The sequence below is a fragment of the Saccharomyces mikatae genome, assembly GCF_947241705.1.
Source record: "Saccharomyces mikatae IFO 1815 strain IFO1815 genome assembly, chromosome: 4".
In the NCBI taxonomy this organism is placed as follows: Eukaryota; Fungi; Ascomycota; class Saccharomycetes; order Saccharomycetales; family Saccharomycetaceae; genus Saccharomyces; species Saccharomyces mikatae.
In genome coordinates this window covers 748,013-770,141 of record NC_079259.1, presented here as the reverse complement: position 1 = coordinate 770,141, position 22,129 = coordinate 748,013, and the positions used below count along the sequence as shown (strand labels likewise).

The 22,129-nt window shown below is 37.5% G+C and overlaps 13 protein-coding genes across 13 annotated transcripts; 5 read left to right on the top strand and 8 right to left on the bottom strand.

The window, feature by feature from the left end:
* Window positions 1–8: 8 nt before the first annotated feature.
* TRM82 (Trm82p) lies at window positions 9–1,352 on the bottom strand (the record flags this gene model as incomplete). The annotated part of the gene is made up of 1 exon (XM_056226929.1): window positions 9–1,352. One exon carries the CDS (start codon window positions 1,350–1,352, stop codon window positions 9–11), a length of 1,344 nt encoding a protein of 447 aa, XP_056081156.1.
* A 666-nt stretch (window positions 1,353–2,018) lies between these two features.
* SEC1 (Sec1p) lies at window positions 2,019–4,193 on the top strand (the record flags this gene model as incomplete). The annotated part of the gene is made up of 1 exon (XM_056226928.1): window positions 2,019–4,193. One exon carries the CDS (start codon window positions 2,019–2,021, stop codon window positions 4,191–4,193), a length of 2,175 nt encoding a protein of 724 aa, XP_056081155.1.
* A 91-nt stretch (window positions 4,194–4,284) lies between these two features.
* Window positions 4,285–4,812, bottom strand: CWC15 (U2-type spliceosomal complex subunit CWC15; the record flags this gene model as incomplete). Its single annotated transcript, XM_056226927.1, has 1 exon — window positions 4,285–4,812. One exon carries the CDS (start codon window positions 4,810–4,812, stop codon window positions 4,285–4,287), a length of 528 nt encoding a protein of 175 aa, XP_056081154.1.
* Window positions 4,813–5,132: 320 nt separating this feature from the next.
* On the top strand, window positions 5,133–5,840 carry NBP2 (adaptor protein NBP2; the record flags this gene model as incomplete). Its single annotated transcript, XM_056226926.1, has 1 exon — window positions 5,133–5,840. One exon carries the CDS (start codon window positions 5,133–5,135, stop codon window positions 5,838–5,840), a length of 708 nt encoding a protein of 235 aa, XP_056081153.1.
* Window positions 5,841–6,062: 222 nt separating this feature from the next.
* On the bottom strand, window positions 6,063–7,226 carry ACL4 (Acl4p; the record flags this gene model as incomplete). The annotated part of the gene is made up of 1 exon (XM_056226924.1): window positions 6,063–7,226. The coding sequence occupies one exon, from the start codon at window positions 7,224–7,226 to the stop codon at window positions 6,063–6,065; it is 1,164 nt and encodes a 387-aa protein (XP_056081152.1).
* A 241-nt stretch (window positions 7,227–7,467) lies between these two features.
* On the bottom strand, window positions 7,468–10,026 carry SSY1 (Ssy1p; the record flags this gene model as incomplete). Its single annotated transcript, XM_056226923.1, has 1 exon — window positions 7,468–10,026. One exon carries the CDS (start codon window positions 10,024–10,026, stop codon window positions 7,468–7,470), a length of 2,559 nt encoding a protein of 852 aa, XP_056081151.1.
* A 391-nt stretch (window positions 10,027–10,417) lies between these two features.
* Window positions 10,418–14,329, bottom strand: SAC3 (Sac3p; the record flags this gene model as incomplete). Its single annotated transcript, XM_056226922.1, has 1 exon — window positions 10,418–14,329. The coding sequence occupies one exon, from the start codon at window positions 14,327–14,329 to the stop codon at window positions 10,418–10,420; it is 3,912 nt and encodes a 1,303-aa protein (XP_056081150.1).
* A 416-nt stretch (window positions 14,330–14,745) lies between these two features.
* Window positions 14,746–15,843, bottom strand: HOM2 (aspartate-semialdehyde dehydrogenase; the record flags this gene model as incomplete). Its single annotated transcript, XM_056226921.1, has 1 exon — window positions 14,746–15,843. One exon carries the CDS (start codon window positions 15,841–15,843, stop codon window positions 14,746–14,748), a length of 1,098 nt encoding a protein of 365 aa, XP_056081149.1.
* A 434-nt stretch (window positions 15,844–16,277) lies between these two features.
* Window positions 16,278–16,691, bottom strand: RPA14 (DNA-directed RNA polymerase I subunit RPA14; the record flags this gene model as incomplete). Its single annotated transcript, XM_056226920.1, has 1 exon — window positions 16,278–16,691. One exon carries the CDS (start codon window positions 16,689–16,691, stop codon window positions 16,278–16,280), a length of 414 nt encoding a protein of 137 aa, XP_056081148.1.
* A 524-nt stretch (window positions 16,692–17,215) lies between these two features.
* On the top strand, window positions 17,216–17,704 carry CPR1 (peptidylprolyl isomerase CPR1; the record flags this gene model as incomplete). Its single annotated transcript, XM_056226919.1, has 1 exon — window positions 17,216–17,704. The coding sequence occupies one exon, from the start codon at window positions 17,216–17,218 to the stop codon at window positions 17,702–17,704; it is 489 nt and encodes a 162-aa protein (XP_056081147.1).
* Window positions 17,705–18,227: 523 nt separating this feature from the next.
* ENT5 (Ent5p) lies at window positions 18,228–19,478 on the top strand (the record flags this gene model as incomplete). The annotated part of the gene is made up of 1 exon (XM_056226918.1): window positions 18,228–19,478. One exon carries the CDS (start codon window positions 18,228–18,230, stop codon window positions 19,476–19,478), a length of 1,251 nt encoding a protein of 416 aa, XP_056081146.1.
* Window positions 19,479–19,686: 208 nt separating this feature from the next.
* GIR2 (Gir2p) lies at window positions 19,687–20,490 on the bottom strand (the record flags this gene model as incomplete). The annotated part of the gene is made up of 1 exon (XM_056226917.1): window positions 19,687–20,490. The coding sequence occupies one exon, from the start codon at window positions 20,488–20,490 to the stop codon at window positions 19,687–19,689; it is 804 nt and encodes a 267-aa protein (XP_056081145.1).
* A 533-nt stretch (window positions 20,491–21,023) lies between these two features.
* Window positions 21,024–22,001, top strand: CTH1 (putative mRNA-binding protein CTH1; the record flags this gene model as incomplete). Its single annotated transcript, XM_056226916.1, has 1 exon — window positions 21,024–22,001. One exon carries the CDS (start codon window positions 21,024–21,026, stop codon window positions 21,999–22,001), a length of 978 nt encoding a protein of 325 aa, XP_056081144.1.
* Between the last annotated feature and the right edge of the window lie 128 nt (window positions 22,002–22,129).

The following is a 22,129-nucleotide window of genomic DNA, read 5'->3' as shown; positions in this document are numbered from 1 at the left end:
TTTCTATTTCATGAATAATGTTCTCCATGTTTTCTCAGTGAGGAAATATTGTACAAGGGGTATGTATCTTCTTCCTTCGTATCCAAGTTAGAATCTCCTTTCACTGATTTTATGATAGTATTGTCAAAGTTGTTTGACTTTTCATCATTCACAACAAACTTCCTGTCATTAGAATTATACTGAATGAATTTAGCAAAATTATTTTGCACATCCGAAGAGTTTTTATTATCTAAAGTGACTTGAAGTTCATTCTTCTGCGCAGATAATGAAATAACATTGTATGGAAAGGTTATAATTTGCTTAAATGCAAGATTACCTCTTAATTTTTCGGATAATTCCAAAACTATTATGCATTTTGTAGCTTCAACGAAAAAAGCAACAAACGGCAGATTCTCTAATTTTACAATTTTACTAACGGCAAATTCAATTATATCATTATCTTCATTCTGGAATCTTGGTGGTGCCAAATGCTGATCATTCAAATAAGGTTTTATCAAGTTACTGTAATCGAAGGTGTACAAATTTTCACCAGTTTTCCAATTCCAAGCAAAGATTTTATCATCACCACCAGCACTTAATAATAAATAATCCTTGTCACAGCATATAGAAGAAACAAAATGCTTATGGCCGAACAACCATTTGTCCACAATGAAGCATTGTGGATAGTGAGAGATTTTGATATGTTCATCTCTATCACTAGAGATTATGAATTGATGACCATCAGAGTCTTTAATCATGTGTACGTCAGTTAGCATGGAGACATGGCCTAGGATAGGTTCTTGAGTGAATTTTTCTTCCGGATTAGAATTGATATCAATAGAATACACATCACCAAATTTATCTGCTACAGTAACTGTAGCTCCATCTTCTGCTATAGAAATGGCATTGGGTCTTTTAGGGAAAGAAAATCTCTTTGTTAACCTCAAAACATTATCCTTGGAAGTTTTGTCAACATCAAAAATAAGAACAGATTTGTCAGAATCCGCACACGCAATCAGTCTCGATTCATCTGGTGTAAATCTCAGATTTCTAATGTACGAATATATTGGAGGAGCACCAATGCCTGGAGATGGTACCTTAACTTCTGTCTTGGCGATGGAATCGCCTTTATTACTTTTCAATTTTTTGTTTTTGTTTTCGTTTTCAATTTCGCTATTTTGTCCCTGTTGCTCCTTAACAATGTCTTTCTTTACTTCCTGAGTTTTATCAAAATTATCGGTCCATTTTCCAACATATTCCCAATGGTTTATTGATTGGTATTTGAAGCCCAAAATACAATTCTTTATGATGGCGAAAACCAATGACCCATCACGAGAGGTAAGTGTATTTTGTAGGGGATGAATTATGGTCATTATAAAATACACAGGGGTGCTTCTGGAAAGGGCAAAATCTTGTACACTTTATGTAAGTATGTATATATTAAAGCGCTCACTACATGTAAAATTTTTTCTTAATCTCATCGATTTTTTTCACTTCGCTATTTTTTTCACGTTGTGTAAAAAGCAAATAGCTCAATAAAATAGTATGGTATCTTTGATGGCTGTAGTATAGAGTGAGAAATGTGTAATGGCACTACTAGGAAAGAACAACACTTCTATAACCTAAAATTTACTTGCACTATTCGAAGAAGAGTTGCCAATGACGAAAATACGAAAACTTGACCGAGCAGTCCCCCCTAACGAGTATATTATTGAACGGAAGTAAACTTTCAATGTTCTTGCATTCCGTAAATTACAGCGTAGGTTTACTCCTAGTTTTCTGTAAGAATCATCAAATATAAAACCAACCGCATGCTTTATCATTATAATACGGTAGTAACCATGGTAGAAATGTCACCGTTTCTTATGTTCTTGCAATACTTGGTATTGTGGTCACACAGCACGGTGTTTTTCTTTTGCTTAAACGATTAATTCGAATCCCTATTGAGATTCATGACGCATAAATTTGCAACACTTTGAAAGCAGGAAGAAACTATTGGCAACATAAAAGGGAGTGCTTATGCTTGGTCTAAGGGAACGATGTCTGATTTAATTGAATTACAGAGGAGCTACCTGATAGGGGTTTTGAATCAGATTGAGACGAGAAATAACTTGAAGTTTCTTATTATCGATAAAGCTGTGGAGAAAATATTGAGCTACCTTTTCCTCACGCCCCAGGAACTTTTAAATAATGTCACTTCTGTCGATTTGATTGATTCCCCCACGAGAAAAGGACAGTCCTCCGTCGATGCCATTTATCTATTGGAACCTACAAAGTATAACATCAATTGTATTGACGCTGACTTTATGGTAAGGCCACCAAAATACAGAAGATGCCACATTAGGTTCTTGCCAGGGTTAACAAACCCTATATTTCAGTTTTTTCAATCAAAACGTTATATTGCTCAAAATCTTGAATCTTTCAAGCCAATTGAATTGGGGTTTTTCGTCAAAGAATCTCAGTTTTTTCAAACTTTACAAATGGAGCATTCATTACAGGTTTTCTTCAACAATAACTGCAAGGCTCTGATTCCTACTAATGTGAGGAAGATCGTGGGCTCTTTGGTTAGTTTATGTGTTATTACTGGGGAATATCCGATTGTTAGATATTTTGAACCCAATCCTGTGGAAGAAGAAGATGCCCGCAACGGAAATACTGCATCCAAAGCTAATTCTTTGACCAAATCCATTGCGAGTGCATTTCAAATAGCAATAGATACGTACGCTCGCAATAATCCTGATTTCCCTCCTCAAAATACTGAAAGGCCGCGTTCGATTTTAATTATCACTGATAGAACATTGGACCCATTTGCGCCAATATTACATGATTTCAGCTACCAAGCAATGGCTTATGACTTAGTCACTAATGTGGATACACAGAAAGATGTGTACCATTATTCCGCCGAGAATGAAGCTGGTGAACAAGAGGAAAAGGTTTCAAAATTGGTGGATTTGTATGACCCCGACTGGATTGATTTGAAACATCAGCATATTATGGATGCTAACGAATACATCCAAGGTAAAATTAAGGAGTTAATTGCTAAAAATCCTCTTCTGGTTGACAGATCAAATGTTAAAAATACTACCGACTTATTGAGTGTCGTAGCGCACTTGAAAGATTTTGACGAAGAAAGAAGGAGATTGATTTTACATAAGACTTTAATTGATGAATGCTTGGGGGAAAATGCAGAAAGAAAATTAGCTGATATCTCTGCTATTGAACAAAATCTATCTGGTTTTGGGACCGATTTTAGTGGTGAGAAGATAAAACATATCGTTGATGATCTCCTGCCAGCATTAGCAATGAAGGAGCCGACAATCTTGGATAAACTGCGTTATATTATTGTATATGCTCTTTTCAGAGGTGGCATTATTGAGTTGGATTTCATTAAATTATTGAATTTTATTGGAGTTAATCATGATCATGAAAATTTCCAGCAATTTTTGGAAATATTTAGGAATTATGATCAAATTGATTTCAAATTGATCAAAGATAGACCAAAGGATAAACCATACCAAAAGGAATGGTTTCATGATACTTTAGTGAATGATCCGAATATTTACCACACTTCAAGATTTGTTCCAGCTGTAGGGAATATTCTTTCAAAAGTTATAGCGAATCCATTGTTATTGAGCGAACAATATTTCCCGTATTTAAAGGACAAACCAATTGAGTTATTAAACGAAGAGGAATTTCAAGCAGGACTGGCTAATACCTCTGCCAATTCCTCCTCATCCTTAAGAAACCCGCGGCATAAAGCAGCATGGACCACGAAAAGCTCCAATTTAAAGAAGAATATACCAAGGCAAAGATTTTTTTATTACGTTATTGGCGGTATATCAATTCCCGAAGTAAAAGCAGCTTATGATCAATCGAACCTGAAGAATAGAGATATATTTATTGGCAGTGACGAAATCTTAACACCAACGAGTTTCTTAGATGAAGTGAAATATTTACAAAATCCAAGAGAATTCTTTAAATTTAAAGAAGATCAGCGCCAGCAAATAAATCCACCTGACTTTCTTTTAAGAGAAATGAAACCAGTGGCACAACCAGTCTCCCATGTTCATCTTAAAAGCCAGAATAACGAACCCAAGGTTGGTACTTCTAGTCCCAAAGTAGCAGGTTCTCCAAAGCCAGAAGTTACCGGAAAAGAGAAGAAACGTAGTAAATTTTCGAGATTTTTGAAAAGAAAATCTCACCATGATAAATGATCCCTAAATAAAATAAAGTGATTAAAATGTGACTTACCTTATTAATAAAAGGGAAATATAAACGTACCTTTTTATGTATTGTTCTTATGTATTATCTAACATGCTTATGGAGAAATTCATGATGATATTTAGACTTTGTCATATCATTAATGTATCCTGCTTTTGGTTTCTTTATGACATCGTCCTTGATATCAACACCCTTCGTGACTTTATGATGTCCGAATGCCGTGCCCTTCCTCCATGATCGCCTCGATGAAGTTCGCTCTTTGGCTTGCTCATTCTGTTCGAGCTTTAATGTATTTTCACCTTTAGCTTCTTGAACGATCGGGAGTTCTTGCAAAGAATCCCTTTGGTCATTATCATAACGCGCTTCTTTCAAGAACCCTTTCTCCACAGGATTCGGTTCTTCTTTGCTCACTTCTGCCTCCTTCACGCATTTATCATAACTTCTCCCATCTTGCATACTGGCTGGCTTAGATTTATACTCTTCTTTAGATTTTCTGTATTTCAATTTTGTATGACCCGGTAGCAATCTAGCATGTTCAATACCTGTTGGTGTATAAGCCGCCGCTTTTGCACCACTTCTTGCTTCTAACTGTGGTCTGTGTGATGTGGTCATGGTTAGTGGTCTTGCGGATTTCTACTTCTTATCAACTACTCTGAAAATCTTTAGAATTTTGTCCTTGCTATTCACTCTTCATCAAGAGATAAAGAACTATTTTTGGTCATATCATCTTATTTTTCTAGTTGCGAGAAATGGAGAATTGACTTCGTAATTAGCCTGTAATGGATAATTCAACACGGTGCACAGTAAAAAAATTCAAACCACGCTGCATAACATATACCAATATAGCGCGATCGGTACTAACAAATCTCAAATCTTGTTCACTTATTATTCCCTTAACTGATCTTTAACTAACATATTTTATTCAATTCGCGATGGCAACAATGGAAACAACTACACATAAAGATGCTAATATTCTGAAAGCTGGTCTTCAAAAAAATAAAAATGCCCTCGATGAAGCAGTATTACAGAATGGGGGAGAAGTGGAAATAATGCAAAGAGAGAATAGTGAAGCAATGGAAAATATCGGAACCACTACCATAGGTTATATTTCAATTAAAGACTATGCATACGAAGATACAAATCCGCTCCATTATGGTTATTTTGATGGGGATAATGAAGAAGATGACATGATTTCCGATTCTTCAAACACAGATAATGAATATAATAAAAGACAAAGTGTAACATTACCAGACGACTACATAGTTAACCAACGTGCCGTTGCTCTCTACGATTTCGAACCTGAAAATGATAATGAATTGAAGTTAGCTGAAGGAGAAATCGTATTTATCAGTTACAAGCATGGGCAAGGTTGGTTGGTAGCAGAAAATGAATCAAGGTCAAAGACGGGATTGGTGCCGGAGGAATTTGTTTCTTATATACAATCGGAAGATGGCGAAGACGAGCTGGAAAACAAGGCTCGACCTTTCTATCTAACGCATTTGATCACACAGAGTGTTAGTCCGGAAGAAAGCAGTAATACCGTTGATAATAACTATGATGACGATGATGAGTGGGAAGACATTGATGATGTTACAGAGATTGAAACAGATGTGAAAACAAAATTAAACATATCAAATTGAGTATCAAACTGAGTATAACCTTCAACTGGTTATGCCAGTGAAAATATTCAACCTACAACAGATAAAGAGACCATTTGGCTCTATGCATAGTAGAGTTCCTTTCATTTTCTTTCACCTGTTCTATGTCATAATTTCTATTCTTTACGGATATAAACGTATATATATATATATATATATATATATCGCTGTATGTACTTATGCATATGTTAAATTAGACAACTATTAATCAGAATATTCGTCCTCTATATCTAATTCTTCAAAATCCTCGTTTTCATTCACTATTTCTCCTTTCCTAATCCGTGACAGTTCGCTTGGATCCAGCGGACCACCAATTTCTTGGAGTAGAATGTTTGCACCACCCAATAATTCTTGCACAATTTCATCTTTGCTATCAGCATTGGTACCCGTTTGTAGTGCGAAACTTAATGCTAATCTGGAATCATAGATAAATTGGGCAATTGGTTCATGGGATAAATCCAATGGAACTTCTTGAATGACCTGATTAAATTCGTATATGTTTTCAGGATGCAAATTTACTTCAGGATGGTTCAGCTTGAAGATTTCTAACTTACTCATTAGGTAGTAAGTAAATCCTTCTAGATAATACCCCTCTGTGTTATCTTCATCAATATCTCTTACTGCAGCAATAACCTTCAACGCGACCTCATAGGCGCCCACTTCAAGGCACATCTTTGCTAAAGATAAGAGAGATTGCAAAAGATCTACATATTCTGATTGCAAACTAGTTCTTTGTGACGTGCCGCTGTTATCATTTATATCGTTACCAATTTCTTGCTTCTTCAAGTCAAAGAAATTCCAAGCTTGAGAGAATGCTTCATAGGCTTCACCAAATTTTTGTTGGGATATTTTAATAGAACCCAAAGTAGACCATGTTTCAGGAGATTTTCCTTCTGTGAGTTCCATGGCTTTCTGTATTAACTCCTCGCACTGCTTTTCTGCATTTGGTTCCATACATAAATCAGTCATCCAAATTTCAATCATAGAAAGCAGCCCACCAACAATTTTCTCAACTTGGTCGTTAGTTAAATTTTCACCACCTATATTGGAGATATTCATAATTCCACGAGTTATTATCGACACACCATCCTGTCCACCTATAATTTGGCCCATAGTGAAGAATTTGTTCGGTCCGCCAACTTGTCCCTCAGGATCTAGTTCACAAGCACGCGCTAGAATAGGATAGGCTTTTTCTACTTGACCATTGTCCAGATAGGCATCTGCAAACACTTCGTTCAATATCACATTGTCTGCATTTTCCTTTTTTAATGAACTTTTAAACGGTTTCAATATTTTGAGTGCCTTTTTGGCATTATTTTCATCCAAAGCTTCTTTAGCTTGTTTAATCGAAACTTCTAGGTCACTCATTCTTACTGTCTTTATTTGAAACCTTACTTTAAAATACTTTTCAGATTTGGCCTTCTATTTTCGTTTGAATTTCTAACACTACTATACATAGTTAACTAGTTATTACCAAGGTCATCTCATCGAAATTTTTTTTCCTAAATTTTTCAAAAAAAGAAAAAGCTACCTGGTTACCCGCGCATTTATACTACGTAAAGACTGTTAATACTAAACCCCGTTATAAAACTAATTAATAGTTATATTCTTAGATTAGCCATGTGACTAGCTTTTTGGCTCGTTCCTTATACGTTCCCAAATATTGGCTATTTTCAGTCCAATCAGTTCTGTCCATTTCTCTCCTTCCACTATCCATATCCAATTGATCTAGCCTTTGAATCTTTGACGTTCCAAAAATCTTGTAAGATGTATAGCTGACGAAGAAAAACATCAGCCCACCATAAGCTGAGAAAAAAGCCTTAGTACTCCAAAAATGATGTATAAAGTTAGGATAGCCCATGAAAATAACAAACAATGAACAGCCAATTAGTCCATAAATGGCTAAATAAGGTTGAAGTGGAGACTTATAAGGATATGATGAATCATTTCTGGATATGATGTCTTTCCTCTGTTTTAAAGCGTAATAGAATCGTAGAAAGGAGAGATTCAATCCCATCCAAATAATAGATGTACTAGCGCTAGAGACATTAGCCAAGACGTCGAAGTTTTCAATTGCAGTTTGATCAACTGCAATATAAGCAATAACCGAGGATAATGAAGAGAATATCACTGATACATAAGGTACACCTCTCTTGCTGCAAATCTCGAAAACTGGTGGTGCTTTTCGCTGTACGGACATGGCGTATAGTGTTCTTGAACAACTAAATAATGACGTTATTCCCGCCGTAGCAGTGAAAAAAATCAATATAGCATTGAAAGCGGATGCAAACGTACATAACCCGAAATTTTGCAGTGCGACTACCCAAGGACTAGAATAACCTGTTCCAACTGAAATCTGTCTATAATCAATACCACCGCGACAGTTAGTTCTGAGCCGCCAGTCCATTCCAACTCCCTTTATAATAGCTTCATACCTCTTTTCGGAAATACCAGGAAAATATGATAGTAGCCTTGGATCACCACTGTATATATTGATGCCGACTGAAAAAATCAAAAAAACGTAACATATCAATACAATGGAAAATGTCCTCTTTGTAGCAGAAGGGATCGTTTTCCTTGGATTTATAGCTTCCCCGCTGGCTAAAAAGGTCATTTCGACACCGCTGAATGCAAAAGTTGAAATAAGCATCACTGATGCCGTTGCTAAAAATCGACCTTTTGAACCAGAAATACCTTTTCTGCTTCCTTCTCCAGCATCTGCCAGATCAAATGTTGGGCGATATAGTCCGTAAGTTAAGTTTCGAACAGATTTAGAGCTATCCCAATATCTAAAACCAACTTCTTCGTGAATATCATTTCCATGCCCGGCATTCAAGATCACCATTGTAAAAACCATCAAAATGGCAATCACCACCTTGCTAATACCAGCAACATAAACAACTTCACCCATTAAGCTGACATCTAATAAATTTACAACGATGCTGAATGCCGAAAACAGCGTAATAAACCCGGCTGTTACCCCCTTTGATATATTGATATTGCTATAATAGCTGAGATAAAATGTACTCGAAGAAACCTGAGCAGGAAGAGCAAGCATATAGGAAATCCAATACGTCCAACCCAATGCAAACCCAAAAGCATCTTCTACAAATCTAGAAGCCAATCCGGAGAATCCGGAAGATACAGGAATAAGCGTAGATAGTTCTGTAAACGACAACATTGTCGCTAAAATGATACTACCTGTAAGTCCAAACCCGAGTAATGTACCGAAGGGTCCAGCAATAGAAAAAGCTTTCCCTGAGGTCAGAAACAACCCGACGCTAAAGCAGGCCCCTATAGAAAGCATTTGGATATGCCTCACTTTTAACTTTCGTTGAATATGGTATTTCCTGGTAGCTCGGGACCTATTGAATACCTTTTTAATGACATGCAGTAATGAACCACCTTCTACGGCGGATTCACCACCTGATATACCTTGTTCATTTAGTTTGTCAATGGCATGCTCCTTATGTAACATATCGATATTTTCGTCTATAGCAATATTTCTGTAGCTTGCATTATCAATTACATCCGTACAGAAGCTCGATATGGAACTATTGCTTTTGGTTTGGCCAGCAGTATTAAAGTTATAATCACCTCTTCTTTTTAGTCCTTCGGAAAAACCGAGATTCCTTTTCAAAAAGGTTGAAGTTAAGTGCTTCATTCTAGAGTATCTATCGAGGGGCAGTGCATAATTGGTGGGCCCTAGCGGTGAATATTGTTGATTCAATGAATCCTCGTTTAAAATGTGTAAATTATTCTTCGTGTTTTGAAGAAAGAACTGCTCCATTCTTTCTCTAAGTTCGTATTCTCTTTGAACACGTTTATTATAAGTTTGGAAATCTTGAATAGGTTCTTGGTATATTTGTTCCTCTTCAGAAGTAATCATGTCTTCTATAGTCAAATGTTTCTTTTTTGCGTATTTATCCGTCAAAAAAAAACGTTGATTCTGTATTGAACTTCTATAAAATTCTGCATCATTCCAGCCTTGTTCTTCAATAATGCTCTTCAGGATACCTGTGTCTACGCTGCCTGATAAACTTATAGTTCGGTTCCTAACATTTTTAGTAATGCTAGTCGAATCATCTTCTTCCCGTGAATGAGAATCAGTGAACTGAATGTTATGTTTATCTGGAAATAGGTCGTAAACTTGGTCGGTTGAAACCATATTCCTTAAGAAGGTCCCTCTTTTCGAAGAAATTTTCCAATTTGGGGCTTCTTATCACACGCTTGATGTCTTTTTCTTCCTAAAGATGCTCCTAATAGTTATTAACGATAATACAGTTATAGTAAACAGTGCATATGTGAAGTGAATATATCGGAATACTTTCTGCCTTGTTTTGTATACAAAAGCTCTGTAGATTATCTTTTGCTTGAAACTTTGTACTTGAGTTTTGGCTTCACTTTTTTGAACAACCATTGGGTTTTCCTTCCGCCGCAGAAGTTTAGCGAAAAATTATTGCACAATAGCTATAAGACGAAATATGTATATTTTAAGGCATTTTTTCATGATCTTGTATTAAAAATGCATATTTTCTTTTTTATATATTACAAATGTTCTAATCGTTACTTACTTTTTTTCTGACAGAATTGATCAGAGTCTTAAGTTCTAATATACTATCAGGAATATCCCTCTTATCTTGATCGGTGCTATCTAACACTGGAGTGACAGCGTTAATTGGTGTTTTGTATATGTCCTGGCTTTCCGGAACTCTTTCAAAAGCATTATTCGAACTCTCGGCCATGCTCCTTTGATTTTCAGTCGGTTGTTGGGGTTGTATATCTGTGCTGCTATTGCCATTTAAACTTGTAGCTGGCAAATTGTTACTGTGACTTGGTGTGCTGACGGGGAGAACAGTATGTAAACTAGTAACCCTTGAATTGTTCCTGAATTTCATTGCCAAATGAGATGGTAGTGGTGGTGATGTAGACGTACCAGATGTATTTAGTCTAGATGCTAGGGGCGTTTTGAATTGGCTTGAATGGGAAGATGATAAAAGTATCGGCAGCTTTCTTTTCTTGACTTTTGGTGAAGCGGCTATATGTGATTCTAGATGCAGGTAGGTGTTCCTTTCACCAATTTGATGTTGGTACTTTTTCTTTTCTTTTTCCAACATATTTTTCATTTTTTTGTCAATGTCCTTTGTAGTCTGTAATTGGGTGCTACGTGAGTGTATACCAGCTAATGACCTTTTCTGACGAAGTGTTTTGTTATATTTTCCCCTTTCAGTCAATTTGAATAGATAAGATTGTGATATTTCGAATAATTTATCTTCTAAACACTTATGAGGGTATTCCTCTGTGAGGTTCATTAAATCAATACGTTCGATGACACTATTATAGTTTTTGGATATTCTGTTCAGCTTTAGAGACTGTTTGATTGTGCTTTCTGATAGTGTATTCTCTGCAGATTCCCAATAAATAATTAGAAGGCAAAAGCATATATTTGTATTTAGCGAAACACCTGTAATTAGCTTAATCAGCTCTTCGCCGTCATCTTTTAGTTTCATCTCTAAATCAAATATATCTGGATTTGTAACTCCTGTATTAAAGATCAATAATTGCAAATCACTAAAATCAGCTGGCTCATAATCGTCATCAATACAGCTTATTCTGCTAGAAATGACAGTATTACTGAATTTTTTTGAATCCTGCATAGTCTGTAAGTCAAATTTACTCAAGATCCAACGATTTGAAAGAGATGTCCAATCTTTGGCATAAATGTTAATATTTGCTGGTGTAAGAACGTTCGCAGGAAATTTTTCCGTAAGCTTATCATAATAAATTGATATCATATCCAATGGTTCCCACAGTTTCGAGGTTTGCGTCAAATGTGTTGCAAACTTGTTGATTTCATCATTTACGGGCGATAATATTATATTTTTATCCGAAGATGATAGTATAAATGATGAATTCGCGTTACTTTTATATGGGGTTTTCAATGAACAGGTATGTTTTTTGAAGCCCGGTACTCCTAGTTGATGGCTGACAAGTTCGATTTCTTTCCTCTTTTTTTCTTCTATTGCTCTGTTCTTCCTGGCCAGATAATAAGATGCTTTCCACTTCTTGAAGAACTGTTTTCTTAAGGTAAAGTTCCTTTTCAATTCAGCACGAGTATTCATGTATATGAGATACAGTTTTTCATGTACAAAGGCATTATACAGTTCCTGAGTCATCGTTTCAATAAGCTTCTTTCTATGATTAACCTCTGAGATTTCATCCTTAACAATATTAGTGACGTTGCTGTTTACTACTTTCCTTATTAACTCATTTGCTATTTGTTCTGTGATTTCCTTTTTGTTCTCATTTTCCTGTTTCTTTTTCAACAAAATTTCCTCTTTTTCAATTCTTTGTTTTTCTTTGCTCCACTTATCGTCTTGTTCTAGACTCTTACTCTTTGATTTTTCGTCATCTGTATCATTAATGGTAGTTGGTATCCTGAAAGGTTCGGATGCTTGCACTTCAGGATTCGGTAATGATCCGTTAGAAAAAGATTTGAACCCTCCATCTACAATGTTTTTAAACTGATGTTTCTGTTCGGATAGATATGCCGGTACCTGCTGAGTCGATGAAGCATTTGTTGATGAACTCTTAAATTGAGATATTTCAGTAGATTGTTTAGATTGTTTCGATAAAAGATGATCCTTGGGTTGAATGTTGATTGCCTTTGAAGGGATATTAATTTGCGGTTCAAAAGATGAGTTTCGGTTCACTACGTTATGGTCATTGAGAACGTCACCCATTAGACAGGATTGGGTAACGGAAGGAGAATTTATATCATTCTTCAAATTTGATTTTATATCAAAAAATGAGCCAAAATGGTCTTTCCCATAATTGATCAAACTCTTATAGGTAGTTTTTTGTAATCTGCTTTCTAAGCAGTTTAAGTAAGTTTTTTTTAAAGGTTGCGTTTCTGCTAATTTATGAGAATAATTTTGTAGTGTTTTTAAATCCGCAGAATCTCCGTTTATGATTTCAATTGAATAATAATTGCAGAATTCAGTTATTTCTTGCCAACTATTAAAGAGTAACATATTTTCCAAATAGACAAAAGGAATTGGTTTATGTCGTTTGTTTAGAGTGTGTGATAGAGCTCTTAGCGCATAAAATCTGACCTCTGTAAGATGCATTTGCAAAAAAAATCCCATCAATAATGGCAAATTGGGTGACTGCATTAACTGGAAAAATCTTGAATAAAAGTTTAAACAATTTTCAGTTTTAACAATCCCACGTTCAGTATATGCTGAATTTGAGATAATCCTTCTAAAGCACAGAGCCGTTTGAACTAATTTATCTTGAAATATATGCTGTGGCAATCTTTGAATATTTTCATCGTACTGAGAATCTCTTATTTTACTCAGAAGGGCATAGGCTCTAAATTCAGCTTCATTTGGACATGTTCCACCGCAAGAGCGAACATCGTCATATATTTCTGACAATGTGATCAGGGACTTATGCAACTGTTCTAATTCTTGTTGAAGCGAAAACTCCACATTTGATTTTACCATTACATGGAGAATTAAAAGATGTATTCTCACAATACGCTCATTACAATCAACTGCCTCAGGTCCTGAATAATTTTGGTAAGTAAAGTCTTGCCTTATCGATCTCATCCTGTCCCACAAAAATCCTTCACTCTCCGGTAAAGTTGTCAATAAATTATCAACAATATAATCCAGTGTTTTGACTAAAATGTGCGGTGGCCTAACATCAGATGGTAATGGAGGAGCAGCAGCGGCCGCTGGTCTTGCAAAGACCTTTAGTGCTTTGGTTCTGGAAGCCTTTTTATCATTTGGTTGATTTTTCTCATATGAATAGACCGTATATTCCACATTTCTTCTTGATCTTTCAAAAATGGGACACATATCCAGACAAGTACCCTGGAAAACAATTGCATCGTAAAGGTCTTTTGCCGAGTCAGCTTTATCTACTAATCCCTTTTCTTCCATTATCGAACGCTCTGTATTTCTCATTTTTTTCAACGTTTCATATAATTCATTGAGATCATCTATGGATTCTTCTAGTGATAACATTTTCTGTTGATTGATTTTATCCCATGAATCTTGTACAAATTCTCTCTTCTCCAATTGAGGGTCCTGATTAATCAAAAACCTTGGTAACTCTCTTGGTTTATGTGACCTCTTTTGGAACCCCAAAATATCAGGAGAGGCAACTAAGGGGCCGACAATCTGAATAGTTTTTTCATCTGCTACCATATACTTCTTCTTTTGGTCGGCTTTTGTTCCTGTATGGGAGGATGAGTGTGAGGGATCTTGTGACTGTCGCTGAGGTTTGGCTTGAGCAGCAGAGTGTACCTTTAACACATTTCTCGAGGAGTTTGCACCATTTTTATTTAGAAAGAAATTACTGTTTCTAGCATCAGCATTTGTACTAGTATTATCATTATTACTGGGCAAATTAAAAAAATCAAAATTAGTGGAAGGCACTATCGAGCCAAATGTTGTGTTCATTTGAGAATCACCTTTCCAAGAGTATTACTGGAAACGAAAATGGCCAACAGAAATATGGTGAGTGTATTCCAGTCTTGAGATTTATCTGCTTTTTCCCTATTTCCTTTCTTTGTCTGCCGTTGAATTATGCGGATGTAAAACACTTTGTTTAACTTTTTTTCTTGGGTCAGCAAATTACCTTTCTTTGTAGAGTAAGAAAATCAATAAAGTTAGGCTGGGTATGCTCTTTGAAAATGAAGAAAAAAGAGAAAAGCTAACAAGCATGGAATCACTGATGCCCAAAACCCAAAACTCAAATAATTAATAATAGAAACCTAAGTTTCGAGCTATTATACGTACATAATTATTTACTTGTTTTTTGTTCGTTGGAGAGAAAAGTTAGATTAGGAAGGACTTATAACTTTGCAGTCTTTTTCTTAGATCAAGTTTCTGGCAAGTAAGATTTCGGCAATCAAAACACCAGAACCGGCGGCACCGATAATGGTGTTGTGGGATAGAACAACCATTTTGAAGTCCAACAATGGATCCTCTCTGATTCTACCGACAGAGACACCGTAACCACTGTCCCTGTTTCTGTCCAACCTTGGTTGTGGTCTATCAGGTTGTTCTAAAACATGGATTGTTTGTTTTGGAGCAGAATGACAACCTAATTTGTAAGCGTCACAAACGTATTCTTTTAGACATGTCTTGACTTGTTCGACAGATGGAGCAGGTCTATTCTTGAATCTCAAAGAGATGCATTCGGTGTGACCGTCAGAGACGGCAACTCTATTACATTGAGCAGAGACTTTAATTTCTTCTGAAGTCAAGAGTTTGACATGAGTCCTGTCTTCTGACAATGGAGCCAAAATTTTCTTGGTTTCCCATTCCATCTTGTCTTCTTCACCACCAATGTATGGGATGATATTGTCTAGGATATCAATACCTGGCACACCTGGAGAGAAACCCGCACCTGAAATTGCTTGCAAAGTAGTGGTGGTCAAGGCATCAATAGGACCGAATTTTTCGACCAAAGGTTTCAATGGCGCGACCAAGCCTGCGGTAGAACAGTTGGAAATACAGATGATAAACCCTGGTCTTAACTTTCCTTGAGCCTTGGCAGTCTCTAGCTTTTGAGCAACAATATCCAAATGTTCAGGGTTGACAACAGGAACAATCAATGGCACATCTTGTTCCCTTCTGTAATTCTTAGCATTGGATACGATAGCGATACCGGCCTCCATGAATTCCTTCTCGATGGCACCAGCGTAGTCAGCATCCAATCCAGAGAATACAATGTCACACTCTTTGAAGTATTCGGATTTACATTCAGAAACAACGATATCGGTAGCGGACTCTGGCAGCAAATCAGTTTGCTTCCAGTTCACTGCATCGACGTATTTTTTACCGGCAGATCTAGAAGAAGCTCCAAGAACTTTTAGTTCGAAATGAGGGTGATCAGCCAACAAGAGGATGAAACGTTGACCCACAGAACCAGTAGCACCTAACACACCAGCAATCTTCTTACCAGCCATCTTTAAAATCTTTTACTTATTATTTAACTTTCGTATATGTTTGAGAGAAAAGCAAGAAGGACAAGATTTAATCCTGTGTTCAAAACGCAATGACTAAATACTTACAGCTCTTTTATTTTTTCTCTGCTTTTCTATTTTTCTTTGACATTTCGAGCTGGTATTACATCAGAGGAAATGAGTCAATATGTGTTTGACATACTGTGAAAAAAGAAAAAAAAGTGTGAAAAAAAGAAAAAGCGACTATTCTGAGGCCGCTGCCGGTGATTTTGAATCTGAAGAGAAAGAGAGAAAATAGTGAGCACACTGCGGCTACTACGGCATCAGGATTCGAGATGATGTGATATGTTATGATATGCATATATTGTAGTATACAAAAGGCGTATGTGAATGGATATGTAAGATCTTGTATGAGCAGGAAGACAGACGGACAGCGCTCATTCATCAGCGAAAGTGGTTTTCTTGCCACCGGTGGCACTGACACCGACGTTGGTCTCGTTTTTGTCCGCTGTGGAGACCTGGATGGGCGCAGAAGAGAAGTCTTGTGCTGGTGGTAGACCCTTGAAATCTCTCTGGATTCTCTTTAGTTGTGATATGGAGCTGAAAAGGTTAGTATCCATGTTAAGGCTAGGGTTTACTACAGCTGTCACGTCGCCATCAGCGGCGCTGCCGCTGATGGTATTCACCGTAGTGCTATCGATAACGTTTTCCTTCTCGTTGATGAAGCCCTCAAGAAATTGTAGGACCTCATCAGTAGAGACATGTTGGGGCAACTGCGTCGCATGAATAACCACAGGTGTGTTTAGCGTAGTAGACGCGTTGTTGCCCGTTCTCCTGGAACCTTTCATCATGGTATGTTTAATTTCCTGGCTTATTTAGTACTGCTCTACTGAACCGCTGACATCTGTTTTTTGTTTTGCGTTAAGCATATACATCATCATCTTGTAGAGAATAAGCGAGCTTGAAATGAAAAAAAAATTTTCCGCAAGCCTCTTACCCGCCCGAATAGCTATTACCCGCTCTTGCGCCCCTTAAGGGTACCCGCTTTCCCCCTCCTCCCCTACGACGTTTTCTGGGGTCCAGCCCGTAGCCTCCCGCCTCGTCTCAGATTTCTTCTTTTTGTTAGACGGGCTTCTACGCTGTTCCACACATTTCCGTCTCTGGTAATGACCGTGGCCCTTTTCCATTTGGTTGGGCTTATGCTGACGAAGTATCTGTTCGATTCCCTGTATAAATATAAGCGTATTCTCTTGAGCGTTTTATTCTTTTGCCACTATAAATGTTAGAGGTTCTTATCCCCCTTGTTACACTGTGTTCTTAGGTCTGACTTGAAAGTAGCATCTCAACTTAACCTAACTCAATCGCAAATACTACCATGTCCCAAGTCTATTTTGATGTCGAAGCTGATGGCCAACCAATTGGCCGTGTCGTTTTCAAGTTGTACAACGACATAGTCCCAAAGACTGCTGAAAACTTCAGAGCGCTATGTACTGGTGAAAAGGGTTTCGGCTATGCTGGCTCTCCATTCCACAGAGTCATCCCAGACTTTATGTTGCAAGGTGGTGACTTTACTGCTGGTAACGGTACCGGCGGTAAGTCCATTTACGGTGGCAAGTTCCCAGACGAAAACTTTAAGAAGCACCATGACAGACCAGGTTTGTTGTCCATGGCCAATGCTGGTCCAAACACTAACGGATCTCAATTCTTTATCACCACTGTTCCATGCCCATGGTTGGACGGCAAGCACGTTGTCTTTGGTGAAGTAGTTGACGGTTACGATATTGTCAAGAAGGTTGAGTCCTTGGGTTCTCCTTCTGGTGCCACCAAGGCCAGAATTTCTGTTGCCAAGTCCGGTGAATTATAAACGCTCTACGTGGAATAGTGCAGCAAGCTGAAACGAACTATTTTTTTTTCTCTCTTTCCTCTCTAACTATATGTATATGTAAAGAATGTATGTGTATGTATGACATTTAAGTCTTATAACTAACCGTTGGTATATGCTGCAGGTTGCTGCTAGTCTAGTCCTGTCTGGTGATTGGTTTGCTTAGTTTACCTACTTCTTGTTGGCACTTGCCGGGTACTGCCCCCCTGTTTTTAGCATGTCATTTTCTTTCTTTCCTCAACTAGCGGGTTTTCGGCTTATTTGGCCTCATGGCCATAGCGAGAAATTTTCTTGAAATTTTTTTTTTTTTCAATCTCATTTACAATCTAGAGTTGAATTTATCTCAAACTTTTCCTTAAGAATTGAATTCATCTTCTGTACTCAGATCGTATAGTGTTTCTTTCCATTCTTTGAGGACGGCGTCTCTACCTGGTATAAGGAACAGAAAGGAAACGCAAGTACATAAGCCAAGCACCCAGGATCACTACTATTATCAGCACCCCCAATGGACTCGTTATCGAAGAAGATTCAAAACTTAGGCATGCATGACATAAGAAATGCCGCCAGGTTTGCTCAGAACGTGATTGTTCAATACGAACCTTATCAGATAGACATCCGTCGCGCTACAAACACCGATGCTTGGGGCCCCACTCCGAAGCATCTGGCCAAAGTATTAAGAAACAGATACCAAGTGCCACTATACTTGATGACCGAATACACTTTGAAAAGATTGGTCGATCACATTGCCACCAGGCCAAAAAATTTTTACGAAAAGGCAAGAAAAGATTACGTTAATTACGGGTCCGAATGGAGAGTGGTCTTAAAATGTCTAGCAGTGATTGAATTCTTGTTACTGAACGTCGATACAGGCGATGAACTAAACCAGATCAGATCATGTTTGCTCACCCATAAGCATATTTTAACCAGAGAGATTGCCCAATTCAAAGTAAAGTTCTCCAATGATGGCAAAATGGAAATTCACGAGAGAGGTATTAGGAAAAAGGGTGAACTGATTCTACAGTACTTGGAAGACGCTCAGTTTTTGAAAAAGGAAAGAGCCAAAAATAAGAAAAACGCTTTGAAGATCCGACAGCAAGGCGAATCCTCCATTTATAACGCCAACCAAATCTCATCATCTGCTAGCTACGACAACGTGGATGATGATGAATTTGATACAGATGCGGATGGGGTTGATGATGAAATGGATGCCAACAACGTGACCAACTTCAATGTGCCCGTAGATACAGAAGCAATTCCCAATACTCGTAGGCGTTCTCGTATGGAAGAACAAAGAAAACAAAGAAGAGAAATCTTAAGAGAGCAGATCAAAAATAAAGAACAACAAAGAAAAAGAAAACAACAGCAAGATAGTATCCCTGACCTAATCGATTTTGACGACAATACTCACACCATCACGAACGACATAACCATAAATGATGGTAGTAATGACAATAACAAAAACAATGATGATAAAAATAACGATGATGATGATGATGATGATGATGACGAGTTTGGAGATTTTCAAAGCGAAGCGAGTCCGAACACAACGGCGCCAAAACCATCTAATAGCCAAATAGATGATTTGCTTGACTGGGATGGTCCAAAATCAAGCGCGGATACCACCGCTGCCACAGAAGCATCGCTACCTTTTGCGGAGAAGAAGCAACAAAAGGCTCGTCCTCAAGCTACCAAAGACAAGTCAAAGGGGAACGATGCCTTCTCTGACTTATTCTCTTATTCCAAGTCGTTGGTCTAGTGCAACAAGCACACCTCCACGTGCACAATAACTTCAATACAGCACCACCACTTTTCATTCTCAAATATATGTACACATACATACACTAATAATACCTTATTAAAATTGTTTATTCCTTCTTCGAATCTATTTTTTTTTATTTAACAACAGAAAAATTATACTTATGTCATTATTCCATGCAGAAGAAAGTATTTAGATACTTAATTGTTTATTGTTTAGCTATTTCAGTCTTGGCAAGTTCCTTGGCTACGTCATCCACTGTCGCGCCATCTTCTTCCATATATTCGTCGTTCGTGCCTACCACTCCTTGTTCAAACATTTGCTTACCGGTTAGCTTCCCGTGATGAGCCTTCATCCTTCTCACCTGATCTCTTTCATCCAGTTTCAATTCCTTGCGGAACTTAGACCTCCATTCTAAATATGATTCTCTTGTCACTTTTGTACCGTGGAACTTCGCTTGTTCCTTCTTCTCACGTTCTTGTGCTTCCAGATCGTGCTGTTCTTCGAGCTTGCTCAATTGCTCGCTGTACCACTGCTCACATCTCTCTTTTATTGATGAAATTAATGCAAAACACATTTGCATACCCAGTAACATGTCGGTTTCGATTTGGGTTTCTAACTGTACAGTTAATTCAGGCAAGTATCCTTTGAAGCTAATTAAATCTGGCAGGTTTTCCAACTTCTTCAGCACTCTATTACCATGGTCATCATATTCAACCTCGTCTTCATCTTCATCGCCATCTTCATCGTCATCATTATCGTTGAACTCAACTTCCTGAGCTTCTAATGAAATCATGCATGGCTCATCAGGATACTTTTCCGGCAACTTGAACTCGGCAATTATAGTATGCTCTTTAGTCAATGGTGAGGTAGAATCGCCTGTATCCAGCTCCAACTTGATATCTACTTCGAATTTAATCTTTGGGTATGCATCGTTTAGGATCCTCAGTTCATCAGGGTAAATAGACTCCAGTACTTCTAGCTCCTGATTCTGTTCTTCTTTATAATCCATAGTAGCAATATGCTATTTTCAGAATAAAGAGGCTTTTTTTCCTGACTTTCACAAATTGCAACATCGTAAACTAAGATCTTCGAGGTCTTATTCAAGATATTGGTTAATTAAAATCAAAAAATTTTCCATTTCCTTCCTGTTACCCGCTCTGTTGTCCTAGGTTTGTGAGGCCTTACTTTCTAGGGCTTTGGATGGAAAACAGCAAGAGTTCGAATTTTCCTGCCTGATATGTTAGGTTCCGCATCAATGGCACCCAAGTTTTTCTCTCTTTTTCGCTCGTTTTCTCTCTCGCTTTTGAGCAACATGAGCAGTTACTAATATACTGGATCAGAGAATACTAATGAAAAGCTTGACGGCATAGATCATTGGGCAAAGTGTGACATTTTTGCACGACAATCTCACTTGTTTTCTTAACAGCTCAATCTTATTCAATTTCTTGAATCATAAAGATAGATCATAAAACTGTGCGCCTCTGAATCAAAGTCTCTTCGGCAAGACTAGCCAATACGAAACGTTGAGAAATATCACTAACCATGATAACAAACGTTGCCCCAAACAACTATTATCTAAACATACCGAATGCTAATTCGACGTCATCATCCACTTCTTCCATCTTTTCTGACCTCAAGAAGCAGTACGAATCAAAGATTAAAGAAATTGAAGAATACTACGTAAAGACGTTGCTCAATGAAAATAACGATAATGATGATGAAAGCACCTCCGACGGACCTAATTTAAATGAAACAGACATCTTGAGTGAGTCCTCTCCAAGACCGTCTCCATGGTTACCTTCAAAATCGAATTGTTATCATTCACTGGCAGATTTTAAAGACTTGATCATATCAGACTCTAGGCCTACAAATACGTTGCGTTCTGCTAGTCTTTTCACAACCAAGAACAACATCTCGACGCTTGCTTTTACCGAGAAAAAGCGTAAGAAAAGGTCACTCGAAGTTGAAATTAACCCCACTTATACGACAAATGCGCTTTCACTACCTTTGACGGCAGAGAACTTACAAAAGTTATCCCAAGTGAACTCTCTGCCCGCTGGGCTACCATATGTAATCCCAATTCAGAAAACGACTAACCCGGAACCGTGCAGAGTAGCACCTTTGGAGATGCCTCAATTAGTAAATAAGGCATTGTACAAGACGGAACTTTGTGAATCTTTCACCATCAAGGGTTATTGTAAGTATGGTAACAAGTGCCAATTTGCTCACGGTTTAAATGAACTAAAATTCAAGAAAAAATCGGATAATTATAGAACTAAACCCTGCATAAATTGGTCAAAATTAGGCTATTGTCCGTACGGTAAACGCTGTTGTTTCAAGCACGGTGATGACAAGGACGTTCAAATATACCAGAGTGTTAAAAACTGGAATAGTAATGATATGTTGTTGGTCACACCTTCTGCCGTGTCAACATCTAATAACAATATCAACTTCAGCAATTTGGGTAAACCTAAAAACTTACATACTAGTGTTAAAGCATTGCAAAGGATGACTTGGTAATCCGTTTAGAAGACCTTTTGATTTTTTTCGCGCGTTTTACTTCGCCTTCATCTATTTATTTATTTATTTATTTATTTATTATCGTTTTCATATTTGTTTAGTTGTAAAACAATAGAAAGGAAATTGTG